We start from the raw sequence: 26,428 nt of genomic DNA on the forward strand, positions 1-26,428 counted from the left end.
CATTCGCAAAATACCTTTCAATGGAAACACCCGCAAATGGCAATTGCACTTTTTCGAAGTTTCAGAAATATCGCTTTTATTTTGCGAAAATCTGTAATGGAAACGCAGCGGTGTCTCTCATCTCATCTCATTATGATAGGACTTCAACCTCAGAGCTCTCTGTCCCAAATAACGTGCTACTTAAACATTTTCATTGTGCTGTGCTCTTAAAATAAATTAACAAATACTAGTGTAAAGTCCATAAGGAATGTTGATCTTAAATTTTCCCCTTAAATTTAGGTTCTCAGGAAAATCGCCGCTTATCAATTAATCGATCATCGATCGATAAGGTCTATCAACTATCGATTAATGAATTACTCGATAATTTGCATCCCTAGTTCTAGGGTGCCATTCCGAAGGGCCGCCATTCCAAACGTTTACTTTAATGTTTCGGAATGCCGGCGCAAAGTGCAAAGTGCAGGAAAAACGCAGTTTTTATTTGGAGCTAACCAACTGCTGATCGGCGGGTGCTAACCCTGGGCCGGAGGGATACGTGAGTTGGTTAGGTCCAAATAAAAACTGTATTTTTTTCACGTAGAACCTCTTTTAGGCCGCGAAAATAGGCCGTTTCTTTGGGTCTGTTCACAACATTGTATGTTGTAAATCTCTGGGCAGGGCTATTATGGGCTGGCGTTGCTAACGGGAGGAGTGCAGAGAGTCTTCTACTGCAATTAAAGTACTTAGGGGCTATTTGTAGATCATACAACCCCACTTTTAAAAAATGCTACTATCCCTTTAAGGACTGGGTACACGTGTTGCAGCAAATTGCAGCGAACGCTTTGGTAGCACAGTGGTTAAAGCATCCGCCTCCGATGCGTGAGATCAGGGTTCGACTCCCGGAGGAGCTGCACATTAGCAGAGACTCTCTTGGCCTCTACCTGATCTTTTTACTAAACTTAACCAACTCCTTTCTACATTGCCTAAACCCAACCAAAGCACAGAGCAAGGACATTTATTTTTCAGCAGGAGCGCCGCGGCTGCATCAGACTCGCACCTGGCTGAAATTTTGGAGGAGAGGGGGCGGTCCCCGTGGCGCAATCGTGTCAAGCCGGGCAGGAAGTCAAACACAGAAACACGAGAGAATCATGAGTATTCACTGTAAATACACCAGGCTTAGCACTGCTGCTAAATTTCATCCGTAGTCCCCAAACAATACAACAATTAACATAAAAAGTCCATAAAGACAGAGGACCGATAGATAACAAAATAGGTAGCATAGGTTACATGCAGATCGCATTTATGTGGTGGTTTGGCACTGTGATTTATAAATGGGAAGTTTGCTTACAAGTGTGCGTGTGCATGGTTTTATAAATCTGAATATTTTTTGGCGCATGCAAAACTTGGCTTTTGGGCATACGTACACTTTTAGTAACAATCCTACATACAGTTTTATAAATGAGACCCCAGGCAGCCACCGATACCACGTGCATCTGTTTACCAGTTAGCTCCGTTAGTGGCTACAGTTGAACTGGAGTGGTCCATTTATGTTTTACAATAGGTTTAACCTGAACCAGGCCTTAAAACAATAATAATTATATCACATTCATGCAGGCGTAGTAGTATATAGTATACACATGGGTAAAATATAAAATATTTTTTTTTTTTTAATAACACACTAGTATCAGTACCCATGGCAAAAGTATTAGAATTGGTATCGGGAGGGAAAAAATTGAATCTCTAGTTTGTTTTATTTTTTGTTTTGATACTGACATAAATTTTCTTCCAGGTTGGAACCTACAGAGCAGATCCTGACAGATCTTCGTCGCTGTAAGTGTGGAATTATAAAATGAAAGTAAGGCAGTTATAGTATAATTTTAAAAAAGAGGCATAATAATTTCGTTAACAGCTACTCACTGTAGTTTTTATCAACGTCACAAGCAACGTCACGTTCCTTTCTGTGTGGAGTTTGCATGTTCTCCCCGTGTCTGCGTGGGTTTCCTCCGGGTGCTCCGGTTTCCCCCACCACTAAAAACATGCCACCTGATCCTCCAGTCAGTGCCCTTGACCAAAGGCACTGGCTCATAATCTGGAGTTGGTCCCCGGGCGCTGCACCGTGGCTGCCCACTGCTCCTCAGGGATGGGTTAAATGCAGAGAAAGAATTTCACTGTACTAGCTGTATATGTGACAAATAAAGTACCTTTTAAACTACGGTAAATTTTAATTAGAATGCCAACATGAATCATTAATTGCGGATATTTTATAATAGGAAATGCAATTTTAAAAAATAGGCCATGTTATTTAGAGGGATTGTTTAGGATTGTAGTATCGGGGCGATTTTCTCCGAGCCCATACAAGTCTGACATGTCTAACTTTGTCAGCATGTACAGCAGCATGACCTAACAAAACTGCAAAAAATCACGAGGATACGTCTTACTTTGACGAGTTACATTCAAGAACCTGTTTTCAATGACGGAAAGTAAATTCACTCGAGCGGTAATTTTTTTTTCAATATATCAGCTGTGTTTACAGTTTCAGGTGTCATAGTTCTGATGGTTAGACAGATGAATTAGTCCTCTAACACATCCTTAAGTTTGACTTGTCAGTTTTTCAGTATAGAAGCAAGTCAGGTTTAAGTGTCGGGAGTCACTTTCGGGACGAAAGTAACAGCTGTAATTTCTTCCCTCTGTACATTAACAATGAACATTTCTGTCACCCTGCCGGTACCACGGTCACACTGTGTGTGTTACAGGATTGAATAACACACAACGTAAACAGTGACTGTATATAGTACATGTAGATGCTGTAGGAGGAGGGACCAGTTAGATTTGGTTTCTGTTTAAGTCTAATGGCTGGTTGAATAAATTCATTTTGAAATGATTCAATGATTTCTGGCAACATGTCAGTGTCCGTGGACCAGGTGGTTTTGGGGAGCTGGTACGGATCATTGTCGAGTCCTTCTGACCTCAACTTGTTTTGATACTACATATTTTATCAGGTTTCGCTGTGTCCACCTCTATCTTTCACCACGTTGAGGGAGGTTTGTTTTGCCACTCAGTCCGAACGCAAGGGGCGTGTCCCAGGGGAACATGATGTAAACTCATACCCTCTATATGAGATAGAATAGAATAGCTATGAGGATGGCTCGATTTAGCCGTGCAAACAAAGTCAATGTCGCCTGTGATTTACCCCAGTCTCTCTCACCATGCCCACATCTGCATTGTAAATATGCCATGAACAGTATCACTATCACTACTACAAAAAATGTGATGCCGTCTTCCCTAATTATTAGTTATTTTACAGACTTTTTTATTTTATCAGTTATCGGTTTGGGCTTCCATTATTCATTCATAACTATATAAGATTGTTTTGTCTTGTTCTTTCCATCAGATGCTGTGGACCTCTCACTGGACATAAATTCCACTGACAGAAACTTCCAACGGTCTGACAACATGACTGTGAAATCAATGACAGAGGGGCCACATGATGGATACTATCCAGTGATGTGTAGAACTGGTCTGACTGGTCGCTGTTACTGGGAAGTTGAATACACAGGAACCATTTCTATAGCACTGGCTTCCAGAGACTGGAGGAGAGATGCTGCTGTCTGCAGGTTTGGACGAAATGATCAGTCCTGGAGTTTCTTCTGCCCTGATGGCTATGGTTACTCCTTCTGGCACAAGAATATCAAAACAGACGTCCCTCCCCCCTCTTCCTCCTCCCCCTCCTCCTCCTCCTCCTCTGTCTCTAACAGAATAGGAGTATATGTAGACTGTCATGCTGGCTTTCTGTCCTTCTACAGAGTCTCTTCTGACAAAGGGATCTTAATCCGCACCTTCGACGCCACCTTCACTGAACCTGTCTACCCTGGATTTGAGTTGGGTCCTGGTTCCTCAGTGTCTGTGTTGAGCAAACGGTCTTATGTGTAAGGACAAACTTAGGTGCATAGGCTCCTCTGGTTGAGGGGGAAAGCCCTTTGCCATCACTACCCCCAAACAGTCTTCATGTGGTCCTAGGGGGTTACACCCCCCCTTTCCGAAAATAGATTTCCATTCATCGAATAGCGGAAAGGGATTATGCTTCTGGCCTGTTTAGTCTCTACTAGGGATGTCCCGATCCGATATTGATATCGGATATTTGTCCGATATCAGCCAAAAAAACGAATATCGGATTATATCGGACTGCATCTAAACTCTCCGATATAAACGCTCCGATAAAAGCAGTCCATTATTCTGCTCCAGCACTTCTGTCCCATATGAATAGGTGACTCTCGTTCACACTCCAACACAGTAGGTGGCGGTAATGCACCTTAATGTTGGTGCGCCGGCCGCCAAAGAAGAAGAGCGGCCGGCTCCAGCATGCAGAGATCACATGATCACAACAACAACAGCATGTGTGCGATTCATCCATGGTGCAATTGTAGCAAGGAGAAGTGATGTCGGCCGCGTGTGGCACGTAGACTACACACACACACGTACGTTTATACACACACACACGTACGTTTACACACACACACACACAGACACGGGTGCATGGACAGGTCGCGCTTGCCCACTAATAAACGGTAATGCGCTATATTGCTACAGTTCAAATTAACTACCGACGGGGTCAGTGGTCAGATTTCTTATTGAGGAAGACCAGCTGGTCCACATGTTGTGCCGTGTTAACAGCGCTAAAGCCAGAATTAAATTAACAATGCTAATTTCTGGTAGCCCGTCTATGGGTTTTTACATTATATGTTAGCATTAAGCTAGCGGACTTTATGCTTAGTTTTGACACTGGCTGTGTGTTTTGAACGTTTTTTCAAACTATGTGGGTTTGATTGAACATCTTTGATGCTTAAATATTGCTGCTTAATATATTGCTTTACTCCTCTTTTTATTTTATGTGGGCCATTTTTACTGTAGGGCAGGCTAATCTTCAATTTGGAGTGACAAATAAAACCTTTAAGCAAGAAGATTTTGCCTTTTGTTTGACATTGATGTACATATACAGTAATTCAATAACAGTTGTAAATAAGGTTTATTTTTTAATATTTTACAGTTCAAAAGTAAGCTCACTACTGTCTGTCCCATAGAAGAACATGACAGTGGCAACCTGTCAGCCAGTAGCAGGAGGACTCTTCTTTGTATTACAATTTGAAAAATATAGTAAAAGATTTTTTTCACCACCCCTAATATCGGATCAATATCGGTATCGGCCGATATTTTCGGAAGTGAAAAAGTGGTATCGGGACATCCCTAGTCTCTACCTGGTCTTTTTACTAAACTTAACCAACTGCTTTCTTCATTGCCTGAACCCAACCAAAGCGAAATTTATTTATTTTTCTCCCCCAGTCTGCTGCCAGCAGGACAGGAGCGGCGGCTGCAACAGGCTCGCGCCCGTGATGTGGGCTCAAGCCAGGTTCAGCCACGCTCGAGTGGAGTAGGGGAGAGAAAAAAAAGTGTATTTCTTTTACTCTGTGGGAGATCTCCCCCAATGGAGTGGGGGAGAAAGCAAGTGGGACAGATCTGCAGTCCCTGAGCAGCGCAAGTTTCACAGACAAGCCGCAACGCAGTGTAAACAACGTCAGCCGGTTCAGCAGCACCATGGACAGCTGCAGGGGGGGTTCGGAACAGCGGTGTGTCGGAATGGAGAGCTGTCCCCATCCTAGGGTTAAGTAGCACACTGACAACGTTTAAACCTTTATTAAAAGGCCTTTAGTTCACCTATTTTACATTTTATTTTGTCCTCATTTGTCTTTTTATATGATTGTCGGTTGGGTTTTTTATCCTGTAAATTCTTGTTTTATGTATCTATTTCTTTAGTTTTGTTGTTTTCTGTTTTCTCCTCTTAAAGGTACAGTAAACAGTATAACAGTGAGCATATGGTTCTAAGGTTGGACATACCTTCTCATTCAATGTTTTTTCTTTAGTTTCATGACTTTCTACATTGTAGATTCAACTGAAGACATCAAAACTATGAAAGAACACGTATGGAGTTATGTAGTAAACACCAAAGTGCTAATTAAACCCAAAGTGTGCCGATTTCCTGCTAAAGTTAGCAGGTTTACACAGGTTTTTTAAACACGGGTCAACCCGTTTACAGTCAGCATTGGGCTCTTTTTCCACAGGCCAAAAAAATCAGATCTCCAGCAGGCAAGCCGCCACAAAAAAAAATATTGCCAACTAACATTCAGAAAAAAATTTGAAAAAAGAGAAAGTCATTAACTTAAAACAAACAGAGATATTTAACAAACTGAGATTCAGAACTAAACTGATATGAAAGAACATAACACAAGTTTCACTTTCACTTTCGCGAGTCACGACGAGGAGGGAGCAGCAATGCGGCACCTTTCCGTCGGATTGTGTATGTGTGTTTACTGAGAAATGATCTGCTGGTAACAGAAACTTAGTTTAGACGTCTTCTGTTAATTTCCATGCACCGGGACATCAGGATGTTTACGGCGCTATGCGCTGGTGCTCATGGGGAATGGAGTCTTCCTTCAGGTAAAACACTACCGCTTTGGGCCACTGGTGCCGCCAAACTCAACCAAAACTGAAAGTTCTTAAGTACTGCTTTAATGTGTGTATATATGCGCATGTGATGGTGAATTTATATGTGTGTGTACTGCATGCAGCATGTCAACGCTTCATACCTAGAAATTTACATGGGCTGCAGCCATTACTTCAACTTATTTTATGCCACTTTTTGTTGTAGATATTGTTTGTTGATGTTTTTCTTCTTCTAGTCCCATTTCTTCTTTGCTTGAATGTATATTATCTAACTTGTGAAATAATTTTTTGTAACAAGGGGTAGACAATATAAGTTTGCTTCTTTCTGCCACCTTTCATTCTAGAGTTACAGTATTGTCTTTTTTTACGAGTTTTATTTTGTTTTTATGCTCGATAAATGGATGAAATAAATAAACTAAACTGTGCCATGTTGAGTGTGAGCAGAGCATCTTATATGAGTTGTGACTGCCACAACGTCATGTAAATTAGGGGGTTGGCGCTGTATCGTTCCCACTGCAAGCTGATCGGAGGCGAGCTGATTAAAACCTGCAATGATTGCCGAGTCGTTTGACACAGGTCGACACGGGTCAGTGAGCCTTTCCCACTGCCGTCAGAAGCCAATTGTTAGCGGGTTTAAACGGGTATTTTGGCCAGTGGGACAGGGACTGATTCTTTGAGAATAAGAAACTACACTGTGTCCTTATCAGTGCTGGGCACATTACTTTTAAAAAGAAGTTAGTTATAGTTACTTGTTACTTTCCCCAAAAAGTAACCGAGTTACTGCATTATAAAGGCAACTAATTCTCAGGAAAAGTAACTATTGCATTACTAAAAAAAAAAAAAAAGTTCAAATATGTGAAATTACTTGGACTCATCCCAATGAGAACTAGGCCTACATTACAATGCATTGTTGTGTGGGACAATACAACAGACACTTATCAAATTCAGTATTATAGATATGATACTTTAATCGGCCGTTGTTGTTGTTGTTACATGACGTCCATACTGTACATGTCATCTTTTCACAAAATGAGTGTCTACACAAAAACGAGATTGTCCCACTCTGGGACATGTTCCGTTGCAGATTGAGGAGCGATATGTAAGAATTTGGCCAAAATTGTTGCTGCAGTCAAATTAAAAAGACAGCAGCGCATTGTTTCCCCTCCCCTACCCCTCACACTCCAGCGAAGCACTAACCTGCTCTGCTCACTCACAGTCAGTCTCAAAGCAGAGTAAAAAGGTAAATATTCATCAACAACCTGTTTTATTGCTCTGACTCCCAGTAACTACGAGAGGAGTTCACATCACTCAGGTGATCTGCAAGTTATTGTTACATACACATACATTTAAAAAAATTAATGCGAATATTCTGGCTGTACTACTATTGTTGTTGGTTAGTTTAGTATGTTATATGAACATTATTCCTGAGTCTCTGTGACATATTTAAAGATGATTTTACAGCCAGTTGCTTTAGATTTCTTATATATTGTACCTTTAAATAGAGGTTCCTCACAAAATCAAAAAGCCTTGATGCAATAAAAAAAAATTATGTGGTACTTTTAAGCATTTAAAACCTGAAAACGAGTCAGTGGTTAAGTTTCTAATTTTACGCTGCACCCCAAACCTGCAGGGACTACAGGAAAGTCGTCTCTTTTCAAATGTTCCGCAGCAGGCTCATCATCGGTTAGGGTTCATTGGCCTTGGTCGCATTTCAGCTCTGAGGGGTTTAAGATGAGAGCACATGGTCTTCACACACTGTACACATCTGGTGCTGGGTTAAAGGTGAACCGGGGTGTCCAGTTCATGACATTTTGCATGCATTTGTTGTTGTTTCTCAGTCGTCACTTTGTTTAAATCCCTGTAAGTTATGCATATTACTGTTTCGGATTTAACATTAATAACAGGTCTTAGGTTAATGGACCTGTATGCACTTACACAGGTGAAAATAAGAATTGACAAAGGCCTTTTGACTCATTCAGAAAAAAGTACAGTCTTTAAATGATTTCAGTCAGTTCAGTTCAACCATGAACTATCAATGACTATAGCTTCTATAGTATCCCATTAATGCAATACCAACCGCAACTCCTCAGCCCTGTTCAGATATAGTGAGTGATGTGCTCCATCTACTGGAGCAGCAGTGGCACAAGGCTTAAATGAGAATTTGTGAATGAGGAAGTACAGTACATGTCTGACTTCCATTTTCACTGTTATTTGAGAAAACAATCACATTATTGAGTTGCTACATACAATGCTACATTCTAAACAAAAACATTCTAAACAAAAACATTCTAAACAAAAACTCTGCTGTCCTCTGCTGTCTCTTGGTTGAAAACCAACCTTGCAACATCAGAACCTCCCGCCCGGTGTCCCAGCTCTCATCTCGGTGGCACTGCAACCCAAACGCGTTCATGACAGATAAGACTACACAAACATACACTTCGTAACATAAGCACAGCAACACAGAGGAGAAGAGACTGGATTTGGAGAGTTCAGATTTAAAGATATACTGTGTTCAAAGTGCTTTTCAATAACCTGTGGTGTCAACTTGGATTAGAGTTTCAAGGCCTACTTCAACACTGGTAACTTCGGTTTAGTTTCTGAACCCAACAGTCGAAATTCACCCACTAGTAGGCCTAATCTGCTGTTATATTTGTCCCTTTAAAGGTGTACAGAAATGGCCGTTTGTCCTGTTTGTCGCGCCGAGTTGTCACGAGCTGCAACACGAGTTTACCCGAGTGAGGAAAACGAATTTGATTGGTCGTTATCGAGCGGGCGGGATATTCAAAGCTTGGGGCGAGACCGAGCTCCTTGTGTGTGTGCGTGTCTCAGACGTTTGAATGACGGATTACGGATCCAATATCAGTGGCTGGTGAATCGTGTACAGGCTGACGTATAATCCGTGCGCCTGCATTATCCAATGCGAAAAAAAAACTACACTAAAATACACACTTTCATCCCGGATTTACTCAAAAATAGAATTTTGCACAAAGTTTGACCTACATCGTCTGAAAGATGAGTTATTACATTAATTTTATGATCCAGAGTGGGCTCAAATTCAATTTTCTTTTCTGTACACCTTTAAAACCACTGACACTTAAAGCAGAAGTACAGATGTTACTGGTTCAAATTTGCGGACTTCACGCGTGGTCCACGCGAGACGGCACAAGACTCATGCATTTTTTTTCTTTGGCGAGACAAGAGGTTTTAATGAAAAGCCTCAATGTGCCAAAACAACCGCCAGGTGGCATCTGTGAGAACGGAGGACGACAGGCGGATGACTCAGTGATCTGTGCAGTAATCCACAGCTTAAACTCTAGGCTATTAAACTAGAACTAACTACTGTATACACTGCCTAAATCACAGAAACTATTGTAATATGATAAAGCCTGTCTTGCTTTATGACTTGATGATTATGTATCACATATCGCCGCGATTAGGAGTGGCGCTGTTCATGATACAGAATACAAGAGGATGAAAGGAGAACTAGCTGCAGACAGTAAATAATATAGTAGCCTAGTTTTTCAATGACAAAATGTAACGACGGCAGCTACAGTAGACTATAGCCCACGTCTCACTCTCTTTTTTCGGTCATCTGTCTCGTCATCTCCAAAATGTGTTTTTAAAATGAGCCAACTACAGTACTGTGCAGTAGTGCCGCAGATTTCTCACTCCGCACCTTGTTTGAGAGTGCAGCTGGATGATTTCTTGTGAATGAACGGGTCTGTGTCACTTTGGGGCTGGGCGATAAAACATAGGATAAATAACTTTCCCTCGATAGAAGACGCGGCCGATACAAAGTGACACCGTCAGCCATGCAGCCGGCCTGGACTTTTTATTTTTAATTATGAAGGATCATCTGCGCAAGGCAAAGATGATAGCATCAACAAAACACGGCGTAACACACGCGGCTGTATGGGACAGGCTTTTATTTAATTCAGAACAAACCGCTTAGCAAAAATGGAAAATATAGTCTATAATAATTAATTGATCTGTTGTTTGGCCACTGTTTGAAAATAACCCGAATTATGAGCAAATAATCTGATCCAGAACAGCAGTCATAATCAGACTTCTTCTAAATAAACCTAAACATTAAATAACTGGGTCAGGTCGGACCATGGGGTTATTTTTTCTCTTCTTCTTCACAGGAGAGACTCTGCCCTTTATACATGTGCGTTCAGATTAACAATAAGACAAGCCATGGTTGAGTTTATTGAGTTTTAGCTGCTCAATCTCATTGTTTCAAAGAAAAGGGATTGATTTTTATAACGAAATGAAACGAAAACAATATTATATTGATACATTGTTGTAAAAAAAAATCCAAAAGAAACGAAAATGAACTAAAGAAAATAACTTTCACACACACACATTAAAACAGTGCGATTGGTTGAAAGCTGATAATTAGCCATGTGCTTATAAGCTGATTGGCCGAAACCAAGAACAAAGCCGCGTGAATGGCCAATCGCCATGTGTTAACATTTCCATATTCCGCACATTCTGTGACAAACTGTAAACTGTTTTCTTGTCTGTAACAACATCTATTGCACGTCTGTCCGTCCTGGGTGAGGGATCCCTCCTCTGTTGCTCACCCTGAGGTTTCTCCTGTTTTTCCCTGTTAAAAGGGTTTCCATGGAGTTTTTCCTCAGTCGATGTGAGGGTCTAAGTACCACATTAACATCTCTATTCATATAACGCCCATCGAAACAGCTGATTTACATGTCGGCCGTTAAGGCAAGGCAAGGCAAGGCAATTTTATTTGTATAGCCCGTTTTTACAAACAGTTTGTCTCAAAGGGCTTTACATGGCATCGTAGCAACATCCTCTGTCCTTAGACCCTCACATCGACTGAGGAAAAACTCCATGGAAACCCTTTTAACAGGGAAAAACAGGAGAAACCTCAGGGTGAGCAACAGAGGAGGGATCCCTCACCCAGGACGGACAGACGTGCAATAGATGTTGTTACAGACAAGAAAACAGTTTACAGTTTGTCACAGAATGTGCGGAATATGGAAATGTTAACACATGGCGATTGGCCATTCACGCGGCTTTGTTCTTGGTTTCGGCCAATCAGCTTATAAGCACATGGCTAATTATCAGCTTTCAACCAATCGCACTGTTTTAATGTGTGTGTGTGAAAGTTATTTTCTTTAGTTCATTTTCGTTTCTTTTGGATTTTTTTTTACAACAATGTATCAATATAATATTGTTTTCGTTTCATTTCGTTATAAAAATCAATCCCTTTTCTTTGAAACAATGAGATTGAGCAGCTAAAACTCAATAAACTCAACCATGGCTTGTCTTATTGTTAATCTGAACGCACATGTATAAAGGGCAGAGTCTCTCCTGTGAAGAAGAAGAGAAAAAATAACCCCATGGTCCGACCTGACCCAGTTATTTAATGTTTAGGTTTATTTAGAAGAAGTCTGATTATGACTGCTGTTCTGGATCAGATTATTTGCTCATAATTCGGGTTATTTTCAAACAGTGGCCAAACAACAGATCAATTAATTATTATAGACTATATTTTCCATTTTTGCTAAGCGGTTTGTTCTGAATTAAATAAAAGCCTGTCCCATACAGCCGCGTGTGTTACGCCGTGTTTTGTTGATGCTATCATCTTTGCCTTGCGCAGATGATCCTTCATAATCAAAAATAAAAAGTCCAGGCCGGCTGCATGGCTGACGGTGTCACCACTCTCATTATCACTGGCTGTTTGTGTTGTCTGTCAAAAAATGGATGAATGAAACGACTTTGTATCGGCCGCGTCTTCTATCGAGGGAAAGTTATTTATCCTATGTTTTATCGCCCAGCCCCAAAGTGACACAGACCCGTTCATTCACAAGAAATCATCCAGCTGCACTCTCAAACAAGGTGCGGAGTGAGAAATCTGCGGCACTACTGCACACCTACTGTAGTTGGCTCATTTTAAAAACACATTTTGGAGATGACGAGACAGATGACCGAAAAAAGAGAGTGAGACGTGGGCTATAGTCTACTGTAGCTGCCGTCGTTACATTTTGTCATTGAAAAACTAGGCTACTATATTATTTACTGTCTGCAGCTAGTTCTCCTTTCATCCTCTTGTATTCTGTATCATGAACAGCGCCACTCCTAATCGCGGCTATCAGGCTGTCAGCATTGTCCCCAAAACGTCTGAGCAGTATTTAGTACGGTGCTGCCACCTAGAGGAAAACAGTTGTGGTGAAAAGTCACGCGATCACGCGATCCTGCAGTGCAGGAAAAACCCCGCAATTTTGAACCAGTAACATCTGTAAGCGCTCCGGTCGTTTTGGCTAATGCTGCGTTCCAGGCAGGCTTTTGAAACCGTAAATTACAGCTTCAAGTCACAACTTACGATTTTGTAGCGTTCCAGGCAACCCACTCGTGTTTTTCCGACCTGTTTTACCTGTGAAAGTCACTATAACGGCCACTCGTAACTTCAGACCCGTGAACTCGTACCAGATCGAACTGGTACGACTTCACAGGTCGGAAAAACACGAGTTACGAGTTTCCTTGAACGGACCATAACAGTCCTCGTCCCTACGTCACCACATTCACGGCGTCCCTTGGCTGAACACACAGCCCTGCATGCCGTTCTCTCTCCTCATTGGATAAAAACTGTAGGATACAAGAAAAGTTTTCTCCTCGGCTCAGAGCAGAGCAGAGTGACTGACAGACCCGTGTTTCGGTCCAAACACTCTATGTAAGTGATTGCTGTGGGAAGATATAACTATTTAAGACTTATATTAACACAAATATATCACTTTCTTCTACTTTAAGTACAGCTGTAGTAGTAGTAGAAGACTTTATTATCCCCCTGGGGGGCCATTTAGTTGTACTCATACTGCCCATACTCAAGAAGTGAATCTGAAAGACCACATGTGTTAGCTAACACTGGCACATTTACAGCAATGTCCATTAATGTGCACTATCCTCTAAATTAATAAATTAAAAAATCACATTAGGTGCAGGTTTGCTATGTGTAAACAGACAATAAGAGTTTCCTGAACACAGAGATAAAACATAATTGCTGGGTGTTAAACAAATTGTTCCTCAGGGGTAATAAAGATGTTCTTGAACCTTGAACCTGCAGTTGTATTGATGTCACGTGTCTGTTTTCAGGAACTCTCATGAAAAGAGGAACCTGAACAAGCTGAAGTAGGAACTTCATATCTTTCCTCATTTCCTGTAACTGATTCAAATGTAGCAGCTGAACCGACATTATCGGCAGCCGCTGATATTCTCCAAATCATTGGGGTCAGGGTAAGAGTCTTTTTTATTTTATTCATCAGCTCATCGTGTAGCTACTGCTGTCATGTGATGTGGGCTTTGTGGTCTGTTTATTTTATACCAAGCAGGTCTCAACTGAAAGCAGCTGAATCAAAGCAACTTCTTAAGGGTAAAGCTGTTGTTTTTAGTCTTATTTTCATATCAACAACTTGTGGACAGACTGTCAGACATTCATACTCTGGAACAACCTCAATGGCTTTGGTGGCTCTGACTTTTCTTGGAGCACCACCGATATTTGATATCTTGTTCTGAGTGTAATGTGTTCACAGTGATTGGATAGATTATTTAATGTTTGATGTTTTGTTGAATTGCTTGTGTAGATCGCTGCACAGGCTTTATTTTAAAAACCAAACATAACTGTGCAGGGCCTTGTTGTTGTGTGTATGAATTGAAACAAAGATGGCTCTCTTTAGTCTGAGGACCCAGGCGTACATTGGGCTGATGTTTATTTTGCTTTCAAACCACTGACCCATTCAAAAGCCTGTTAAGTCCAGCCCTCAGAGCAGGTTGACACCACTTCCTGATTGTACCAGGGCGGCACCATGCTGGCGGAGGAACTCTTGAAGACCCTGGAGGATTTAAGAGACGGGGAATTCAAGGACTTCAAATGGTACCTGCAGCAGCCCGACGTCCTGGAGGGTTACCACACCATCAAAGCGTCCAAGCTGGAGAGGGCGGAGCGACGGGACACAGTGGATCTGATGGTGCAGACCTGTGGATGTCATGGAGTTCTGGAGGTGATGAAGAAGGTTTTAGAGAAGATCAACAGAAAGGATCTGGTGCAGAGTCTGTCAGACATCAGCTCAGAAGGAGAAGGTTGGTCATGATCTCTACTTCCTGAAGCTTTACATTTACGGTAAAGTAAATACATCACATAAGGTTGTAACATAGAAGGTTGGAATTTTCACTGTAATTTAAATATGTCTAAATAACCCCGTCAATCAATATGTTGTAGTTTTAAACTCACATGTCAATAACTGTGTCTAGAAAAGAACAAGGTGATGCAGCTACAGTCAATTAATCAAATGAAATGATACCACCATAAACACAAAACACTGACAGGTTTTTTTTAATAAAAACTTGAACAAGTTACTAACATTATACAAAGTTTTAAAGGGACAACGAGGAGTTTTGGAAAAGCGAAGCGTTTTCACACTACATTTATGAGCCTCCGCACGCACCGTAAAATTCTTTTGACCGGCGCAAGACGGACTCATGTTTTCATTCATCAAGAATTAAAGTCAGAGGTTCAAAGAGGTTCATATACCGTCGGAGTTCCGACCATAAACGGCGATTCAGCTGCGTTATTCTCATGACTCGTTGCGAAACCGAAAGTAAAAAACGCTGGTCGGCTCGACCAGCATCTCCGCCACCACTAATAATAACAAAATAACGATAGAGACAGAACGATATATTTATCGAAAATGGGCCCATTAACAAGTGTGGGTAGCGGAGATTCATCCACATTAACGTGAGACTTTTTTATAACCGAATAGAAACTCCTCGTTGTCCCTTTAAGTCTAATGTGGTTGTAACTGTCTGTGTGTGTGTCTCAGTGACTGTCGGTGATGTTGGACAGAGCAGACAGCCGTCGTCTCAGACTGAAGGTAAAGTTTCTGTCTACAGTTTCTTTTAGTTCACTGTCTATGTGACAGTGTGATGTCATTACAATGGCTAGTTAGCTTAGCTCACTCCAGTGTCACTGCATTGTGAGTTTTTGTAGCTAAATTCATGTTTTTTTCTGAATTCATGGCTGTACTTTTCTTTTCTGAGACCAATTTTATGCGCAATTTTATGCAACCAGGTTAAATTGAAAACACATTTAATAATCTGCCTTGGATTTTACGTGTTTAAAACAAGTGTTGGCTTTAAGAACTGTTGTATTTATGTCATACAATTGAGACAAATTCAAAATATTCTGAAAAAAAATGAGGATTTTATGAGTAAACGAGTGACACAATAAGCAGTGACATGTGACATCACACAATGCAGTATGATGAAATGAGGAAGTATTTGTCATGTTCTTGGGTAAATGATTTTTGCAATTTGCAATTCCTTCATTTTGTTCACACAGATGTGATAGTGCCAGTACCAGAACCACGGCCCGTGTCTTATTACCAACAGCTGCTTCGGTCAAACCTTCAGGATAAATTCATGTGTGCACGGGAGGGGTGGGCGCAGAAGAAGGATGAGCAACGTCTGGACGACGTCTACACAGAGTTGTACATCACAGCCGGTGGCGACACACACATCAACACACAGCACGAGGTCAGACTCATTGAGATGGCTGACAAACTACCACAGATGGAAAACCCAGTTTTACCCAGCGACATGTTCAAATGCCCCACTGGAGGGTATAGGCCCGTAAAAACAGTGCTGACCAATGGAATTGCTGGAATCGGCAAAACATTTCTTGTCCGCAAGTTTGTGTTGGATGTGGCTGAAGGGAGAGCCAATCAGGATGTGCACCTCATCTTCCCATTCACGTTCCGCCAATTAAATCTACGGAAGAAAGAAACGTTTAGTTTGGCAGGGCTCATTCATGAATGTATCAGAGAGACCAGAGACATCAAACAAGAAGCTCTCAATCACATCTTTACAACTCTGCAGTCGTCAGGAAACACCAACTACGACAAGAGCAAATTCAAACTCCTGTTTATTTTGGACGGACTGGATGAAAGCCGCCTTCAACTGGACTGCTCCACCAGTAAAATCCAAGAGCCAGACTTTGACGTAACAGAGTCCACCTCAGTGGACGTGCTGCTGACCAACCTGATCAAGAGGAACCTGCTTCCCTCTGCTCGTCTCTGGATAACCACACGGCCAGCAGCGGCCAATCAGATCCATTCTGACTTTGTGGACATGGTGACAGAGGTCAGAGGGTTCACTGACCCACAGAAGGAGGAGTACTTCATGAAGAAGTTCAGAGATGAGGAGGCCAGAAAGATTGTCTCCCACATCAAGACATCACGAAGCCTCCACATCATGTGCCACATCCCAGTCTTCTGCTGGATCACTGCTACAGTTCTGGAGGAAGTGATGAAGACCAGAGAGGGAGGAGAGCTGCCCAAGACCCTGACTGAGATGTACACAGAGTTCCTGTTGTTTCAGATTCATCAGACGAAAGAGAGGTATGACCAGAAGAAATGTATGAAGTACATTAGGTCATTAGCAAAACTTGCTTTCCATGAGTTGGGAAAGGGCAACCTGATCTTCTATGAGACAGACCTAAGAGAGAGTGGCATTGATGTGAGTGGAGCATCAGTGTGCTCAGGGGTCTTCACAGAGATCTTTAAAGAGGAACGTGGGAGGAGAAATGAGGAAGACAAGATGTTCAGCTTCATCCATCTGAGTGTTCAAGAGTTTCTGGCAGCTCTCTACGTAGAGATGACGCTCCTGAACAGAAACAAGAATGTGATGTCTGAGCTCGGACAATCGTGTGGTGAACACGTGAAAATGATGTTCAGCAAAACATCCGTGACCAAAGTCCATGAGTTTGCTATCAACAAGGCTCTGGAGAGTCCGAATGGACACCTGGACCTGTTTCTCCGTTTCCTCCTGGGCCTGTCGCTGCCAACCAATCAGAGTCTCCTACGAGATCTGGCGAAAAAACAAAGAACATCACGGACACGCACCAACCAGGAGACAGTCAAGTTCATCAAGAAGAAGATCAGTGAGAACCTGTCTCCAGAGAGAAGCATCAACCTGTTCCACTGTCTGAATGAACTAGGTGATCGTTCTCTAGTGGAGGAGATCCAACAGTCCCTGAGATCAGGACATCTCTCCACAGATAAACTGTCTCCTGCTCAATGGTCGGCTCTGGTCTTCATCTTACTGTCATCTGGAGAAGATCTGGACGTATTTGACCTGAAGAAATACTCTGCTTCAGAGGAGGCTCTTCTGAGGCTGATGCCAGTGGTCAAAGCCTCCAACAAAGCTCTGTAAGTGTAGCAACACTAGTTGTGACAGTTGACAGGTCCTGTCACTATGCCTCCAATTGATCATGCGCCCTGGCTACTTGGCCAAGGGAATGTCCCTTTGGGTGACTGGCAAGCGCACATGACTCTTACCCGGGAGGTGTGGGTTCAACCTCTTCACCTTGCCACATAGTCATGTCATCTGACCTCCGGTTGTATGTCTTGGGCACTCGGGTGAAGAGAGGGGCTGAGCTGTCAACTGATAAGATTATTAATTAGTTTATCAAGGTTGAAATTAATTTATGTAAAATATATAGATGTGTTTTATAAGTTGTAATAGTATAGATCATATTTACTTTATGTCAACCTGGGTTCAGCCTATGGCCCCAGGTTCATCACAGATGTGTCCAGGTAGCACCAGTAAGTACATTCAAGTACTGTTCCTGTCACAGCAGACCCTAATGCATGATTGTTATAGCAATGTGTTACTCACACAGCAGTTTGAATCATGTTAGTGTCCTTATCATGTTATACCTCCTTCAGCCTGAGCAGCTGTAACCTCTCAAAGAGAAGCTGTGAAGCTCTGTCATCAGTCCTCAGCTCCCAGTCCTCTGGTCTGACAGAACTGGACCTGAGTAACAACAACCTGCAGGACTCAGGAGTGAAGCTGCTGTTTGCTGGACTGAAGAGTCCACACTGTGGACTGGAGACTCTCAGGTCAGATGACTTTAACCATCTGATAGAAATGTATTCTTCTTGTTTTTGCTTTGTTGTTGATACTGAACATATTCGTAACTTTAAAGTAAACAAAATGAAGTATTTGTATTTTTCAGGCTGAATCAAACTGGACTCACAGAGACATGCTGTCAGGAGCTCTCATCAGTCCTCAGCTCCCAGTCCTCTAGTCTGACTGAAATGGACCTGAGTTTCAACGACCTGAGAGGTTCAGGAGTGAGGCTGCTCTCTGCTGGACTGAGAAGTCCACACTGTAGACTGGAGACTCTCAGGTCAGATCAGTGACCTGACATTTAACATATCTGGGATAATGAAGTAAAACATAAAGTCAATAAAAGAAATGTGTTTATTTTTATTAGGTTGAATCAAACCAGACTCGTAGACAAATGCTGTGAAGATCTGTCCTCAGTCCTCAGCTCCCAGTCCTCTAGTCTAACTGAACTGGACCTGAGTAACAACGATTTGCTGGACTCAGGACTGAAGCTGCTCTCTGCTGGACTGAAAAGTCCACACTGTAAACTGGAGACTCTCAGGTCAGGACAGACTTAAATGCTTTTGCTAGTAAATGTTCACTCCCTCATCAACAAACAAAACTGTGGAGAGCTTCTCAATGTAACGTGAGGACATCAGGCCGACAGAGTAGCTTCATTAGCCAGTAAGCTAAGGGGAGGCGGTCTGACTCTTCACACCAAAGAATCATGGTGCTAGGACAGCCTGATAGTTTCCACTCATCGCTCACCACATGTAGAGCTAATGACTGTGAAGTGCCGACCCTTCAGTTCACTCGACACAAAGCGAAGATTTTTAAGTGATCTTAGATTTTGACCACAGACAGATTAGTAGTATGTACATCCTCTGGATGATAAATACCATTAATCCTTGATTGTTTTTATTTTCTATTGTTTTCATTAGTTTGAATCAAAACAGACTCACAGAGGACTGTTGTGAGGATGTTTCATCAGTCCTCAGCTCTGAGTCCTCAAGTCTGACAGAACTGGACCTGAGTAACAACAACCTGCAGGACTCAGGAGTGAAGCTGCTCTCTGCTGGACTGAAGAGTCCACACTGTAAACTGGAGACTCTCAGGTCAGAACAGACTTTAATGCTTTTGTTCAGAGACATTTTTAAAATGGCCCAGCTGAGTAAACTAAGCAGTCTTGACACTCTGGTGTCACCAGATTTCCTACAGATGAAACAAGACATTTGAAGTTATTCCCTTAAATTATTTGCTTTATTTATTACTTTTTTTCTTCTTCTAATAATCACATCGGTGACATCACAAAGTAAAGAAATTCAGTTTATGCAAAAACAACAGCAACAAGGAGGGATCATCCTACCAATATAGCAGCTACGTACATCATAATCCAAATCCTAAATATAATCAGGGAGAGACAGGACACAATAGACATTATGAAATGAAGAAATTAAAAAAGAATAGATAAATACATTTAAATACTAATAATCATCATCACCATCACATCATCAACTTATTCATCACAAATAATGTGCACCCATTTCTTCTTTACACTGCGTTTTCAGTAATTTGCTGAGTCTAGCCCAAGTGGAATTGATAATGGAATGCTGAACTTTGTCGTACTATTCTTAGGGTGTATTCACACCTGCAGTGTTAGTGCGCACTAAATCTGATGCGCACTAAATTTGGTCCAGTTTGGGTCAGTGTGAAAGCAAATCGCACTCTAATGCGCACCAAAACTAGTGCGGCCTGAGGAGGTGGTCTCGGTTCGGCTCCAGCCGAACTCTGGTGCGCACTAGTTTAGGTGTGAAAGCAACCGCACTCTGGTGCGAGCCAACTGCCAGGCGAACTCAACAAGTTTGAGCTAAAAGGGTAGTCAGGCGTAGTCACTGACAACGGGTTAACGCAGCGGGGAGACCACTCGGTGCTCCGGTGCTGCGGAGCTCTGTCCCCACAAACGAAGCAGCAGCAGCGGAGCAGCCGGTCGGTGCGTGTCCGCTGAGTCCGCTCAGGTCGGCGGGTCCGTCCCTCGGGTCCGCGGAGCAGCTGATTACCGAGCAGCGGAGGTCCGTGTTTAACGTTTAACCGGGAACTAACGGGACCGAGCTGGGTGAACGCAACCGGAAACCAGCCGGAAGTACCAAACAGAGTTATACATGCAAACAATATAGAAATAAATGACCAGAGCTACTAACAACCGGCCCTACTGGAGTCTCCATCATGAAAGTGTTATCAATCAGCGCTTCCAGATTCCAACCGGTAGTCATGGAGACGTGACGTTCTCCAAGTTTGGTCCCGAGTGATAAAAAGCAGGTGTGAACGCAACCGCACTAACTGAAAAATGAAACAATGTATCATTTTAACATTTGGTGCGCACCAGGGTGCGCACTAAACAGGTGTGAATACACCCTTAGACAATAAATTCAAATCATGTCACTTTTTCTGTATCAGGTTGGATCAAACCAGACTCACAGAGAAATGTGGTGAAGCTCTGTCCTTAGTCCTCAGCTCCCAGTCCTCTAGTCTGACAGAACTGGACCTGAGTAACAACGACCTGCAAGACGCAGGAGTGAAGCTGCTCTCTGCTAGACTGAAGAGTCCACACTGCAAACTGGAGACTCTCAGGTCAGGAGACAACTTCTTCTTTGTTTGATGACTATTTATTCCAATGGACAAATTCACACCAACAAAACAGTACTCTTATAAACAGGATCTGTGTGTGTCTCTGCAGGTTGTCAGGATGTCTGGTCACAGAGGAAGGCTGTGCTTCTCTGGCCTCAGCTCTGAGCGCCAACCCCTCCCATCTGAGAGAGCTGGACCTGAGCTACAACCATCCAGGAGCCTCAGGAGAGAAGCTGCTGTCTGCTGGACTGGACGATCCAGACTGGAGACTGGAGAGACTCAGGTAGGAACAAACACGGATGTGTTGAAATGAAGACATATGTTTGAGCACTGAAGTTGTAGGTTGTGATCATGTTGGTCAGAGTGAAGGCTCTGGATTCTTCTGAAGGTTCATTCTGACCCTGTTTCCTCCTCCAGGCTGGAGCAGGGTGGAGAACAGAGGCTGAAACCTGGTCTGAGGAAATGTGAGTGTGTCCTTGTTTAAATAAAAACCTTGTGTATCTGCAGGCAACTCTTAGTTTGCATGAGCTGTGTTGTGTTCTCTCCATCAGACGCCTGTGAACTGACTCTGGACACGAACACAGTTCACAGGAACCTCAGGCTGTCCGACAACAACAGGACGGGGATGGTGGTGGCGAAGGAGCAGCCGTATCCTGATCACCCCGACAGGTTCGACCTGTGGCCTCAGCTGATGTGCAGAGAGGCTCTGACCGGACGTTGCTACTGGGAGGTGGAGTTAACACGGAGGATTTATCTGTCAGTGGCCTACAGGGGAATCAAAAGGAAAGGAGACGGGAACGACTGTGTGTTTGGACGCAATGATCAATCCTGGAGTCTGATCTACACCGACAGTGATGGTTTCTCTGCCCATCACAATAAAACGACAATCCGCAATACCCACTTCTCCTCCCTCTTCACCCCCTTGCTCGCCAACAGAGTAGGAGTGTATGTGGACTGTCCTGCTGGGACTCTGTCCTTCTACAGAGTCCTCTCTGAAGAACAACTGATCCACCTCCACACCTTCAACACCACCTTCACTGAACCTCTGTACCCAGGGTTCAGGTTTACGCTGCGAGATTCTTCAGTGTCCCTGTGTTCACTGTAAGAAAGACCAGAATGTACACAAACACCTCTCTACGTCATAATGTAGCTGCTCCCGAATACAAAGCAGCACAAATCTGTGCATGTGACAAATGACGTTGGATATATGAGTCCATGATCAGATGAACTGCAGTCTGAAGAGCTCTGTGGAAGACGAGTAGACGGAAGAAGCTCAGATCTAAATCGAGACAAACAAAGTGTCTGAGGAATCAATATTTCAAATGTTAAAGATGAAATTTATGAAAATTACTCTCATCTAATGTTGAGCTGGTAGAATGCAAACGACTGAGTAGTGCTTTTTAGCGCCTCTCCTAAGCGTGTAATAACCACCTACAGTATCTGTGATTAGTCAACATCCCACACAACTTCCCTCAAGTAATGAGGTCTGAAAAGAACAATAATTAGAAATGCTGTAAACTTATATGTCTAATGTGAATGTGAACTTATAAGCGATATTTACTCTTGTTTTATCACGTTGTCGGCAGTCATTGAGTCTTTTTCTTTTCTTTGCTGGCATGGTTTTCCTCTCATGGGGCAAAGGATGTGTGTGTTCCTCTATTTAAAGTGAGTCAGAATCACTAGAGCGCTAAGCAGGTTCAAATCCAGCACTTTCACAAGCAGCACCGCCTCTGGTTGCTTCACATTCACTGTCTTTCAGCAACTTCAGGTAAAACGCAAAAGGCGGACCAAGTTTGTCCCATTTCTGCAAACGTATTTAAAGATGGCAACACAATATGGCAGCCTCTATTATTAACTCATTCTAAGCCTACGAGAAAGCTTCCATTTGTATGCAGATGTAATTACATTTTAGTAAATATGTATTTATGAAAGTAATATATGATTTTTGCCAATAATCAGCCAAATAAATTACACAATGTATAGCTTTGAAGTCATCTGTGTTCAAAATGGTCATCAATAACCTATGGTATCAGTTCCCTGTATTAAACCTGAGAGGAGTTTTTCAAATCAATTCATAGAAATCCTGTAATTTAGATTTAGTTTCTGTCATTAGGGCCGCGGGCAATCGCACCGGGCACTGGTCCCAACAGCTATGAAATACACATAAAACAGTATAAAACAGTAGTGCCCGGGCAAAGCCCGGGCACTACTGTTATTGTGTGGATTTTTTCTTATTATTTTTCATCTTCCGGACGCTTTTCGATTCGCTACTAGTCCTGCAACTCGAAGATATTATTAGATATCAAAACATGCGTCCTGATCGGGATCGGTGGGCTATTACTTTTCTCAACAGTGTACGAATTTTTCGCGACGTAAGTCGCGAAAAACTACGCAAAATTTTGCATTGAAGTCAATGGGACGGGCGGAAAAAAAAGAGCGAAAAAGACCAATCATTGGAGTTTAACAAACGTCTACTTCTCAGGCATACTTTCACCTAGAGACTCCATTTAAACTTTAAACAGTAGACACAAGTCTTGTGTATTGTCGTATTACTCCACGTTTTGATAGGTCATATAGTTTTTGATCAATCCCTGTTCAATGACCATTGTAGGGGTTTAGCCCAACTATAAGAAAATGTATTTAAGATTTATTATGATGCCTCACAAAGGGGGCACCATTTAATGTTGTGCTCTAACACAACTTATAAGAAAGGTGTTAAGAACTATTTAGATGCCTCACAACGGAAGCACCATTTATGTTGGGGTTATACCAACTATAAGTAAAGTTATTATTAAGAGGGTTATTGGCTATCAAATTAGTAAAATATCAATACCAAAATATTAATAATTACTATAAAAATTATTAATGGGATTTAATTTTATTAAATCCACCTCGGGGCACCAGACAGCCAATGTACCAAAATCAGTCTCATAAGGGTGTGCTAACTATTAATATAGAACCTTGTTTAATGATTAAATTAATAATTATAAACATTAACATTATCAATAGCTGCAAAGTTGAAGGATTTAGAAGTTCTACTGCGTAGAGGTTGGCATACTCACTATTGTACAACATTAACAGACGAGTAAAGTTTCAAGGAAGTTTATTGGACACATCTAGAAAATGGAATAACAAAACATAAAACTAAGACAAGCTAAATACACTAGGTACACGTGTGTGTGTGTGTGTGTGTGTGTGTTGGTGAGAGTGTATGGCTATGTGTCAGTGACCATGTGTCTGTGAGGTGTGAAGTGTGATCTCAGACAATGGAAAAGATGGAGGATGGTTGCTTTGTCCTGAGACAAAGGGAGTTACAACCAAATGGCCTCCAAGATGTGGGGGAGGTGAACAAAGGTGTGTCCTTTGTTCAACATTCAAGTCACAAACTAAACATATGCTTAAGTGAAGATCAGGCTCTAACTGACAACAACAAATAACAACAACAAAGCTCAAGTATTTAAACTGATTTCAATCAATACATACATTGGCATGGTTGAAGTATTCTATGCTTAGTCAAGGTGCAAGGTAATCCTAACTAGGCCCAGTTACGTTACCAAGTCACATGAAGGTGAGAAGTCCCGGTGCTGGCGGGGATTCCTGCGGTTGCAGGGTTTTGCCGGTCCTGTTGTGGAAGTTAAGTCCAGTGATTGTGTCTTTGTCCAGTGAACTACAGCCGTCCTGGCTGTGTAGTTGAGTTCCGTTGAGGAGAGTCCTTCTCCTTGCAGGTTGTTCTGCTTGGCGTTGTGGTTCCGTTGACTCAACTAGCAGACCTTTGTGTCGTACTAGTTGGTTCTGTTCTTTAATCCGTTGGTAGGCACTCGCGTCGCTGCCAAGGGTTGCTCCAGTGTAGGCGCCTACCTTGTGCAGACCTCACGGAGGTGGGAGAGTTGTAGCAGTAGCTCCAGGTGAGGAGCTTATAGGAGCGGAAGCTCCTTCTGAAGAGTGGGCAAGAGAAGAGAGCGAAGAGAGGGAACCCAGAGGAGCGGCAGCTCCTTCTGAGAACCACTGAGAAGAGAGCGCGAAGAGAGAGAGGAGAAGGGCACTTCTCCTTTTATATGGCCTGTGACCTCACAGGTCCTGGGGCCATACCTGACCAATGGTGGGTCAGTAGTGGAGGTTTCACACCTAGGTGTGAAGAGGTGAAGGACGCTGGGAGGCTGAGTTCAGAGGGTTTCCTTTGTTTGGGAGACAAAGGAGCCATGCAGTCTTAGGCTCCATTTTGACTGGGCTGAGTCCCTACATCATGATAATTTTTGGAGAAATTATGAGATTATAATGGGTGTGTATTGGACGGAATGTTCGTGTCAGAGCGCGTGACATCATCGGTTAGAGTGGGAGAGATGCCAGAAAAACTCCAGATTTTTTCTCTTTCCAAACTCCAAACGGCCACAATTTACACTCTACACACATAATTTCCGCCACGTTTGTAGACGAGCTCATCCTCGATCTCTTAATCTGCTCAAAATATCAGAGAGACTTACAGAATTTAAACTCTGAGCCTCTAAGTGCGGCCACGTCTGCCTCTGCTCCTCATTGAGTCCAATACAAATATTTTCTGAGAGAAGCAGAACGGCCTGATGTTTTAAAACTGCCAGCGTCGCCAAAATATTTACTGTAGAAACACCAATTCGTACCAAAATTTTCAGGAAGTCCTTAGAGCAATGTTGATCTGTGTTTTGTTCTGATAGGAGTTACCGTTTTCTCACCCGAAGCCTAAATGTGAGACCGGTGCAGAGGCAGAAAATGGCTCTTTTTCTCCATGTTTCTGTCTGTCTCAGCCAAGGGGGCAGTTGTCGGTCTGAGAAGTGAAGCTCACTTCCGCATTCAAAAAGCTGCAATCCCCCCGGCTGTCGCTGGGGGCTGGCTCCAGAAGGGAGCAACTCCAATCGAGCCCCATGTTAAAATAGCCGATTTTACAGCTTAAAAAAACATATTTACAGCCTGGTACATTTTATTTTTTTGGTCTCAATCGATAGTTTCTACCCCCGCACACACTCTGAGGGGGGTGAATTTTTTTTAAACTCTACCGTTTTACTATTATTAGGTTTAAAGTTCTGGCCAATCAGGGCGCAGAACCGTTGAGTGACAGGTCCGGCGACCGCTGCTTCGAGGCCAGTGGGCGGGCTCTCGGCCGGCCAACGGCCGCACCGCTCCAAATATGGAAAGTAGAATCCAACATGGCGCAGCTCAAACCCCCGTAGTAGCGGCACAAAACAGACTCCCCAAAACCAATGGGTGACGTCACGGACGCTACGTCCATTCTTTTTACAGTCTATGGTCTCAGCCTGCGGGGGCCCCTATCGCCGTGGTAACCTCTTTGATCCTCAGGCCAGAGCTCGTTAACTTCATAAACAATCCACCTGGCGCTCGTTTAAATGTTTATAAACAGAGACACAGCTAAATCAGACTGACACAGGATGCA

The 26,428-nt window shown here is 42.7% G+C and overlaps 1 protein-coding gene across 1 annotated transcript in view; it reads left to right on the plus strand.

Moving 5' to 3' along the window:
* The window catches only part of LOC310989256 (uncharacterized protein), a gene marked incomplete at its 5' end in the record, with an annotated part of 58,694 nt that extends 36,435 nt beyond the window's left edge, over positions 1-22,259 (plus strand). Inside the window, 7 exons of the mRNA XM_083976254.1 lie at positions 18,219-18,392; positions 18,509-18,682; positions 18,770-18,943; positions 19,323-19,496; positions 21,116-21,289; positions 21,424-21,470; positions 21,558-22,259. Of these exons, the coding sequence (XP_083832380.1) occupies positions 18,219-18,392; positions 18,509-18,682; positions 18,770-18,943; positions 19,323-19,496; positions 21,116-21,289; positions 21,424-21,470; positions 21,558-22,111 (1,471 nt within the window). The 3' untranslated portion in view covers positions 22,112-22,259. The remainder of the gene's footprint in view (positions 1-18,218; positions 18,393-18,508; positions 18,683-18,769; positions 18,944-19,322; positions 19,497-21,115; positions 21,290-21,423; positions 21,471-21,557) is intronic.
* Positions 22,260-26,428: the final 4,169 nt, after the last annotated feature.

Source organism: Trachurus trachurus (genome assembly GCF_905171665.1).
Source record: "Trachurus trachurus genome assembly, chromosome: 1".
Taxonomy (NCBI): Eukaryota; Metazoa; Chordata; class Actinopteri; order Carangiformes; family Carangidae; genus Trachurus; species Trachurus trachurus.